Source organism: Hydra vulgaris, chromosome 15 (assembly GCF_038396675.1).
Source record: "Hydra vulgaris chromosome 15, alternate assembly HydraT2T_AEP".
Lineage (NCBI taxonomy): Eukaryota > Metazoa > Cnidaria > Hydrozoa > Anthoathecata > Hydridae > Hydra > Hydra vulgaris.
Window position 1 is genome coordinate 22,318,689 of NC_088934.1, and position 10,822 is coordinate 22,329,510.

A 10,822-nucleotide genomic window follows, 5' to 3' on the forward strand; every position below is an offset into this window, starting at 1 on the left:
TTTACGGTATAAACATTTTAAAGTTACACTCGTCTTTAGCACCAAAGAACCTAGTTATATCGGAAATGCATGCTGGTATTTGCGTTTGATGTTCAGTTAATTGAGGAAAAAATAAAACAAATGAAAAAACTAAGTATTAAAACATCGAAACAACTCAAGTGAGAAAGTTGCATTACAACTCAAGTGAGAAAGTTGCACTACAAAAAAAATAAATAAAAAATTATGCGTTTACAAATAACTGTAAACACTTTTGGAAATGAAATTAGCAATATAGAAAGACTGTTAAACTTGCAAAAATCATCTGAGCATAGAACAAAGAGACATACCATTTATCATTCGCACATACATTATACAATCTATATTCATTCAAGCAACTGTATATATACATACCACTAAACCTGAAGTTGCTGATTCGTGTTATAATTACCACTTCGAGACTAGAATAGACCACTCTCTAAAGATAGTGGTATCTATCTTAAGATAACGGTACATTATATACAACTTTTGAGCTACAACTTGTAGAAATAGATAAGTTTAAGTTTGCTCAGCCAAAAGCACGCAGCTTATTTTTTTGCATTCGCGAACTTACTTTAATATTTAAATTTGATTCGTTTAAAGTAACTATCGTTATTATAGCCATTGTGAGTTGAATTTTAAATTACCACGTCACGGCAGAATGTTAAATTGCCAAACTACGCCAGAATGTAAAATTGCCAAGCCACGCCAGAATGTTACATTGTCGCGCTGCGCCAGAATGTGAAACTGATGGTAAAATCTTCAAAATAACTTAAAATACAAGGTTTAAAAGTTTACATCAGAACCAACTTTAAAAACTTAGTTTAGAGACCTAAGCCCGTAAACAAAAGCCTCAAAAATCCAAACTGTTAAACGTATTTTGTCATTATTAGTGTAAACATTAGTTCAGCATTAGTTTAAGAAAATACAGGAAGTTTCATAGAGAGTTTCATTCAATTACCGAAATGAAGTCAATGTGAAACCTCAGTTGTTTCACAAGGGGTGGAATTACCAATCAAGTCAAAATGACGTTCATTGAAAAATTTATTCATTAAATGTAATAAATTACTCAATTAGTCTGGATTACTGGTACTGACATATTCTTTGAATGAGTCCTCAAATCTGTTCATAGAATCTTCACTTTCTAAAACGTTCTCCCTTTTCTTGCCTTCTAATAAATTAAACAGTTCAGGATTCATTTTAAGCTTCTTTTTTTTTGGGCATATTCTCAAACTTGCTATAGCCGGATCTAAAGTAATCAAAAGACTGTTTAACAAACCCTTGTTTTTATTTATGCGTGATGTTTTCTTCGTAAACTGCTCCCCATACTGCTAGTTGCGTTTATTTAGAATCTCGTGATATCGTTCAATAATAAGAACGCATGTTTCAATAATTTCTCTGCCATGAAACAATATTTTATGAAGGCTACCAAGCATAGAATACAACACATATTGTTCAGTGTATAGTTCTCAAGAGTTTCTTTTAAGATTTATTTAAATTTTGAGTTTATCCTATTGATTTTATGATTTATATGACAAGTTTATTCATTTTAAAATAATTCCCAGGCGCTTAATTAAGTCCAAGTGCATTCCTATTATCTCAGTTGACTTCGCAGTATTCCTGAAAAATTTACGGGCAGAGCTTCCATCGTTTGTATGGCCAGTTTGTTGTTTGGGTACATCAATTAAAAGACCCTATTCATCTCTCAACCTATCCTGGATTTCTTTGTTTTTCCTTTTCACCCTATCTTTATTTTCATTCCCTCTTGTTTGCCATTTTTTAATGTCTAAGCGGCATAAAATGTGAAGAACACATTTAAAAATATTATCCAGGCATGAAGAGGTGACAATCCAAATAAAAGATTTTTTTTTTTTTTACTTATTTTTTACTAATATGTTTATAGTATTCATTTAAGTATGTTTTGCACCACTTATATTCACAACGATTGTTTTACAATCTCAAAATTCTCAAATATTTTTTACCAAATATATATTTATAATTATATTATTTAAATAATATTACCAAATATATATTTATCACCTTTTAATTTTAATTTTCAAACTTATTAAAGAAACAATACCAAACATTTTTAAAGTTTTATTTAAAAAAATACAGGACAAATATTCAACTAAATGTTCAAAATAATATTTATTGATAAAAAAATTTTTATCACCACCAAAGGTCCTTAAGTAAAAAAAAGTGGGGTAATGGTGAACACGGGGTAACTCCAAACATGGTCAAACAGCATAATAGAAAAACATATTTGACATTTTCTTTTTACCTACTCTGAGGGGATCTCATATGGGATCCCCTCTCAGCAGGTAAAAACTTACCAGGTTAACAATTTACCAGCAAGTAAAAACTCAGCAGGTAAAGCTTCATTACACTATTGCACGTTTGGTATTAGGTATATACTTAGTTCCAGACGTGCAGTAGTGTAATAAAGCTGCGAGTGTTGTTTAAGATAATTTAATCCTAACTTTTTTCGATTATCTTATGCAGCTTTTTTCTTGAGTAATATTCCTGTTGTAGCTTCTATGGATATAAAACCACTCCTTTTGTTGTTGTTGTTGTTGATTAGTATAATTTTTGCGCTTAATTATTACAATTAGTATTTTAGTTGTTATTACACAACAGTGTTTTGTGGTGTAATCGAAATTACTCCACGTACGTAGAGTAGTTCCGAACCCCATTGGTTTTACTTTTGCCCTAAATTTCTATTTTATAATAAGATTTATAAAAATTGCTTTTAAAGGTTTGTGACTGAACAGTTAGACTAATTGATAAATAATAAATATAACCAACTTTGGATATTTATTATTTATCTTTATTATATTTATTAACTTTGGATTTTATTATTTAGGATAAATAATAAAACCAACTTTGTATGACTGGTGTCTTTAATTCACATTTCCGCTTAGCTTTTCGCTAATACCTCACTTTCCTCTATTGAATATAGTAATCAATATTAAAGCGTTCGAAACTTTAAACCAATGTAAATTAAAAGTAAAAGAAATAACTTTAAATAATAAAAACTTAGAAGACTTTTTTAAAACTATCTTGTAAAGCGGTTTTCAAAAAATTATATGGTATATTTTCATCTTATGTGAAAAGATGCAACTTTTAGAACTTTTTATTTTTTGGAAACAATACATAATAATTTTTTTAATTTTTAAGTTTTCATTGTTATGTTTTGTAATACTATTAATGGTAACAATTGAAATTTTAGGTATATATGTGCTTATGCCTATATGCTTTTGAAATTCATTTGCGCGCGCGCGCGTGTGTGTGTATTTCTTCATCTATATGTGAATATATATTATTTACGAAATGTTTGAGACTTGATGGTAAGATAAATATGTCTTCTTCTTTTCTTAGCCATTTGTAAGGAAGGCTTTATAAGTTTAGCATGTTAACAGGACCTTGTTTTTTGCAGCCAAAATATTGTAATACTTATACTTATTTTTGCAGATTATAATAATTTAGTCATTCCTTATAAATAATATAAATAATAAGTTTATTAAAAAAAAAAATTTATACCAAAAACTTTGTTTTTTAACACACCCAATTATCTCATCTTAGGAAACCAGTTTCCTAAGAAACTTTCCTTTTTTTAATTGAACTCAAAAAAACTCAAAACAACAAAAAAAATCATCGCAAAAGTTAAATAAAATTGTATCTTTAAGAACTATGCTAAAGTAAAAAGTAATTAAGTCAACCTTAAAAAAAAGCAATAATAAATCTTGCCTATCTCTTAAAAAATTTGCGACACTAATTTTTGAAAAAACTTTCGCTCTTGAAATACAAAAATAAAGCTCCGTGGAGAATAACTTTAAAAAAACGTGTTCTTTTTTTATAAAAAACCGCATCTCATCTTAGCGTCTCAAAATGTATCATCTTAAGCAACTTTACCAAGTACTATCATAATTTAAATAGCACATTTATTATTATCTCATATAACCTATGGAATTAGCAGTAGATTAGCTTAAAATATCAAGGGCAAAATAAATTTTTGATAATCTTGTTTCGTTCTGACGTAATTACAAAACGGGGATGGTAAACTTTTTTAACAATAAAACAAATAAAGGATATTAACTATACAACCAAAACATTAAAATAAATAACACCATCGAACTTGTATGAATATACTTAGCAAAAAAAAAACTTGTTTCTTTTTCGTGCTGCAAACACAAAAAAGATGAAGAAGTTATTAAAAGAAGGTAATAAAGAAAATCAAAAAGATGATACTTCCCAGCAAACACGGGGACGTACAAAAAACGTACAATAAACGTTCAGACTAAACGTCTCGGACGAGTTCTAAACTGATTCCAGACTAGACGCTTAAAGACGTCCTTTTAGGACGTTCTAAAGATGTTGTAAAAAGACTTAAATAAGACTTTCCGTTTAAGTGCAGTTATACAAAATTGGTCTAAAAAACACGTCTTTTAAACGTTTAAAAGACGTTCTAAACGTCTTTTAAACGTTCAAAAGACATTTGTTATGTAATGAGCGTCAGAATCAATCATGTAGGGTTTTGGGAACAAAAATTTAACATTCACAAAACATAACAGAAACGGAAACCAGTCTGCCTTATTAAAACAAATAAAACACAAAATTAAAAGTATACACAAAATTAAAACATATTTCAAATTACAGATCTGAAAAATATCATAAAAACTGTTGCCGTGGTTTAGTTTTATATGGTCACCGACGCCTTTTCTATCCGGCACTCATTTCAGAAAATCTCCAACGCAATTTTCTAGTTCATTCTCGGCATAATTGGGCACGGTCTCAGCAAAATATAAAAAAACATATAAATAAGATTTAAAATCATAATCAACGTCATTATTTAAAGATCATATTTAAGAATCTGTAAAATACTGAATTTTTCCCACATTCTATATACAGATATCTATTATTTAATTAAATTTTAGAATAATTAAAAGTTCATTTGTTTTTAAAAAAGGCAAAAGAAAGATTTCTGTTGATACGCAACTATTAGTAGCTCAGTTTTTTATCAATTTTTAAAAATTAATTTACTCGGTCTCGGTAAGTTTTGCAAATGGGCTCATCATATGCCAACAAAAATATTTATCAGATTTGTCTATGATATTTAAAATCTTTTTTGCAATTACATCTAAACTTTAAAAAAGTCAATATATATATATATATATATATATATATATATATATATATATATATATATATATATATATATATATATATATATATATATATATATATATATATATATACATATATATATATATATATATATATAGATGTGGGGGGTCCAATTTTATAAATTATTGAAATTCATTTTTACACTAGGCTGCCTTTGTTCCTATTAATATTTGCAATATTGTAGCCAAATTTGAAGCAAATCTGATAATATTTTGGGTTTGCTATAATTTTTGACTTAATGATAAAAAATCAAAAAATTTATGTTTTCACTATTATTTAATATCAAATTTAAAAATTAAAGAAACTAACAATTTAAATCAGGCAAAGTATCCAATGAATATAGATCATCTGATCAATTTTCATTAAAGTATTTCAATGTTTCGTAACTTTTAAACAAAAATGTAATATCAAGCAAGAATATTGTGAATATGTTGAAAAATGTATGTTCATTAATCAACAATTTTGTCATCTTTCGCCAACATGGTTGCCTTGGATGAAGTAGGGTATAGCTGGCAGAGACGTTGAACAAAACGAAGTAGGAACTGATTTTATTCTTCATCCTTTGTAATCGATTCGTTGTACTTTCAAATTAATGCAATTCCACGTTCCGCGCTGTCATTAACAATTTTCATTCTTTGGACTCTCTCTACCAACTTCTGATATGATTCATTGTCTTCCCAATATTTAGGATCTTTTGAATTCTGAGCTGCTGATGTTGGCTGAGACAGGACCACTGGAGTGTTGCTGTTTTGATAACCTTGCATCAAATGCTTGATTTCGAACTCTCTTTCTGGCTTCCTTTGCCAGTAGGTTCATATCAACTCCAGCCATGCTGCAGCTGGTACATCTTCTCGCTGCATTGCAAAAAATTGCCTATCTTCAGCAATGGTTATTGTCTCCATTGCGGTTTTAGTACCCAAGTCAAAAAGCGCTGATTAATCTGTTGATATAAGAATATTAAGTATAAGAAAATAAAAATATTTGTTACCGGAAATGAAAAAAATAATCATTATAAACTGTTTATTGAAATACTGCAGACATGTGCCTATAACAAATTGGGCACCAAATTATAGACAACTAAAAAATATTAGATATATAAGTAAATTCATATAGCATCTGCTTTTCAGCAAGCATTAATTTATTTACCAGTGTTGAGATAGATGATCAATTATGCAAAAGTTACACAAAAATTTGTATAAATTCTTAAAAATTGAGTATTATCAAAAAAATGATGAAATCATAGCGACCTCTAAAACTGTTCAGATTGCTCCAATTTTTTATATGGTTATTCTCTAAGCATAGTCGAACAAAACTAGGCTTGTGGAGAGAATGTAGACATATTTTGAAATTTTACCACACAAATCTGGACCACCCTAATATATATATATATATGTGTGTGTGTGTGTGTGTGTGTGTGTGTGTGTGTGTGTGTGTGTGTGTGTGTGTATGTGTGTGTGTGTGTGTGTGTATATGACAGTGGTTTTAAGGCTACACAATACACCACTAAAGCCACACTATATAGGCTACACCATTATCTTATTTCGAGTGGCTCTAATTTTTTTTCATCAACAACATATATAAATAAATATATATATATAATATATATATATATATATATATATATATATATATATATATATATATATATATATATATATATATATATATATATATATATATATATATATATATATATATATATATATATATATATATATATGCAAACTTTGTTAAGCGAATAAGCTAAAATGGTTTAAGTTCAGCAAAAGGAGGGGGGACTTATTACTAAAGAAAAAGTTTTTCATGGAACTGACTACATATAGTATATATATATATATATATATCTTTTTTTAACTCTTATGTTAAGTAGTTCTCTTAATTTAATTCAAGATTCTTTTTAATTTTGTTTCCATCGTTACCCTTTTACGTTTACGCAAAATTCTAAAATATTTACACCTCATATTTACATGCAGTAGCATGTCTCAGGTGTAAATATTTTTCAAACGTTGTTTTTATAACTCTAAAAAATCAAGTTTTTCGTGCTTTGATTTGTAAAGCTACTCGTTTCAATTTAATTGGAAAAAATCCATGATATGCTAAAACAAATCATTTTTTATTTAAAGTGTTTCAGCGCTGTAGGCAGCCAATCGGTCAAAGATCATCCAAACACCTGTTTTATCCAATATGCAAGATTGAATTTTTAAACATTTATTGGCCAAGTTCACCGCGAAATAGAAAGGTTTAATTGCGCATTATGCGTTTTTAAATTCAAAATGTTAAATTATTTTAATCTATTTAATCTGGATATTACCTTATTGTTAGTGTTTAATTTATCAAATTTGTTAAATAAACAAAAAGGAAAAGCTTAACGCTTAGTTATTGAATGAATTAGCATTGTTGCGCTGTTCAAACACATAGTTGACCATTGTGAACTTCTGCAAGTTGAAAATGCGATCAAAGTAAGCATGGAGGAGATGAGTTTTTAAAGGTCTGTTTAAAGTTTTTAAATTTTGGATATAATGAAAAGTTAACATAATATTTTTATCCAATATTTTTTCAAGTCTTTCATTACTCAGTTGTTAAGTTTGTTTGTTGAGTTAGCTAGAGAAACTTATGTGAACTTAAACAATATATTACAATAACCTTTTCTTTAAAGCGTTTTTTTCGCTTGAGCAGCAGCTATAACACTTGCACATGCTTTTCTTCAGGGGTGGCCACAACTTTTTTGATAAGGGCCAAAGTTAGCTTTTCAACTGTTAAATGGGGCCGGAGATTTTTAATAATATAGTTTTTTTTCAATATTTTATTTAAAAATATTGATTTGCAAAGGAATAACACTCAAACACACATATTTACTAGCTAACAATATATGCTGGTCACAAGGCTATTAGGTATAATACAAATTATAGTTTATTGGTAATCACGAACCTGCCTTTTTTTCACAATATTTTTAATGTCAATAGGTAACTGACTGGTTGCGATTCCTAATGTATTCTGCAGATTAGTATCTGTTAGTACAGATCTTGTTTTGGATTTTGCAAATTTCATACGAGAAAAAACACTTTCACACATATATGTGCTACCAAACAAGACACCCATCAGCTTTGCATTGTTGACTAAGTTGGTGTACTTATTTTGGTCAAGATTTTTGTAAAATAACAATAAATTTTGTTTATTATATGCTTCTCGCAAAGCATCGCTGCATTGAAGGTCAATTAACTCCATTTGGAATTTATCTGGTACAGTTTTAATACCAGCAGAGAATGGCACTGTGAACAATTGGATTTTGTCTGCATGATTCTTAACATCTGCAAACCTTTTTGAAAATCTTGTTTTCAATTCAGCAATACAGGTAACAAATTTTGCTGTGTTTCCAGGATTCAGCTTACCCAAAGTTGGGAAATGACTGAAATTTCCAGTTCTTAACTGCTGCTCCCACAAAGTTAATTTCAACTGAAAAGCTATAATGTTGTACATTTTTCCAATTAATTGATCTTTTCCTTGGAGTTCTTTGTTAAGTATATTGTAATGTTGGGTCAAGTCTACTAGAAATGCAAATTTTTCAATAAACTCTTTTTCTTCTAGCTCTGGTGGATAATCTTTGTTGATAATTTTGAAAAAATCCAACATATTTTGTCTCAAATCATAAGTTTTTTTCAGCATATTACCTCTAGAAAGCCATCTCACATTAGTATAATAAAGCAGACCATCATATTCAGAGTCATTTTCAGCAAGAAAAGCCTCAAATTGCCTACTTCGTAATGCACTGGACTTAATGCTGTTTATTGCTTTAACTACTACAGACATTACATTTTCCACATCCATAGTCTTTGCTGTTAAATTTTGCTGATGAATAATACAATGCAGCTTAATTAATGACAAGTCGTTTTATGCCATTTCATTTTCCAGTCTGGAAACAACACCCATTTTTTTTGCAATCATTGAGCTGCCACCATCTGATGTAATTGAAATTAATGTTGTAAGTCAAGTTGAACTTTTTAATAACTTTCTTCATGGCAAGAAAAATGTCTTCTCCTGTTGTTCTGCCTTGCATAGGATAGATGTCAAGTAGCTATTCAGTAACAATCATTATCAATACCACGAATAAAAATAGCTAATTGAGCAGTTTGTGATATATCAGTTGATTCGTCAATAGCTATTGAATAATACTGAAATGGTTTTATTTTTTCAGTCAATGACAAACTCAGATCATCAGCAATATCACATGTTCTTCGTGTAATTTTTTGTCTTGAGAGGGAGATATTATTTAAAATTTTCAATTTTTCAGGACAAATGTTTTTGAACACAATTTCAAGAGATTCCTTAATAATTTCCCCATCACTGAATGGTTTACAATTTTTAGCTAAAAGAAGACTAACTTCATAACTTGCAATAGCAGTATTTTCTGTTTCAGTGTTGCCCCTTTTAAACAAATCTTGTTGTTCAAATAACTTATTTTTCAATTTAATTGATTTTTCTTTCCGCACCTCGTTGACAAGCTGATTATTAGTTTTTGAATGTTTTGTATCATAGTGCCTCCTTAAATTATATTCTTTGCACTCTGAAACCGATTTATTACATATTAAACATACTAGCACTGAATTACATTCAACAAAAAAGTATTTAGTTTGCCATTCATCATTAAATAAACGACATTCCTTGTCGATTTTTCTTTGTTTTGATTTTGAAGATGCCATTTACAATTAAAAAACGGAAATGGTAATTGCCGGCAGTGCCGGAAATTAATCCTGCGATTAATTGCCGGCAGGATTTTTTTAATATATTTTTAATTATTTAAAGCAATTGTTTTTATACAAAAAATATTTTAAAATTTATTAATTTATGAATTTAAATATTATATAATTTATTAATATTATATATGTTTATAGTTTTTTCTAATTATCTTTACAGTTAACTGACGGGCCGGATAAAAGGTTGCTGATGGCCGGAGTTGGCCCGCGGGCCTTATTGTGACCACCCCTGCTTTTCTTGAACTAGGCTGCATTGGTCCATACTTGTACTTGTCGTGAAAGTTCTAAAAACTAATTCAGAAACTAAGCCTAAGATAAAGTCATAATTTCAATCAAACGTTTGATCAAGTTTTTTCTGGTGTTATTATATAGGTTTTGTTATTTCCAGAGAAAAAAAATCGGAAAATGATCAGATGTATTATTTTTAATTACTTCTTTTTAAAGCAGTTTATTGAAGGTAATGATCGTTATAACATAAAAAAGTTGATACTCAACATATAATAATTGTTTTATAATGATTATCACTATTTTTAATTGAACAAGATAAATCAGCTAAAGCAGGTGAAAAAGATGGTAGATCTAATTTGGCTGTTTGTTTTTTTTTTCGGCAAAATTTTGTTCTGATTTTGCTTGTTAATTCCCTTAAAATTAATCCATGTTTTAACTATAAACATTTATTTGCTGTCTAAATAAATATATACAAACAATCAAAAAATTTATAGGTTTAGAATATAAGCTTTAGAAGCTTTTTAGTATTTATTTGCACTTTACAGGAACTTTTGAATTGTGCAATCAAGCTGTGATGCTACAAAAAAACGATGCTTAGATCCTAAAGCAAAGAATAATTGTCTTAATAAAAAAAAGAGCAACAA

The 10,822-nt window shown here is 28.7% G+C and overlaps 1 protein-coding gene across 1 annotated transcript; it reads right to left on the reverse strand.

Annotated features, from left to right (window-relative positions):
* Positions 1-8,109: 8,109 nt before the first annotated feature.
* Positions 8,110-9,024, reverse strand: LOC136091821 (general transcription factor II-I repeat domain-containing protein 2B-like). Its single transcript, XM_065819533.1, has one exon. It carries the CDS (start codon positions 9,022-9,024, stop codon positions 8,110-8,112), a length of 915 nt encoding a protein of 304 aa, XP_065675605.1.
* Positions 9,025-10,822: the final 1,798 nt, after the last annotated feature.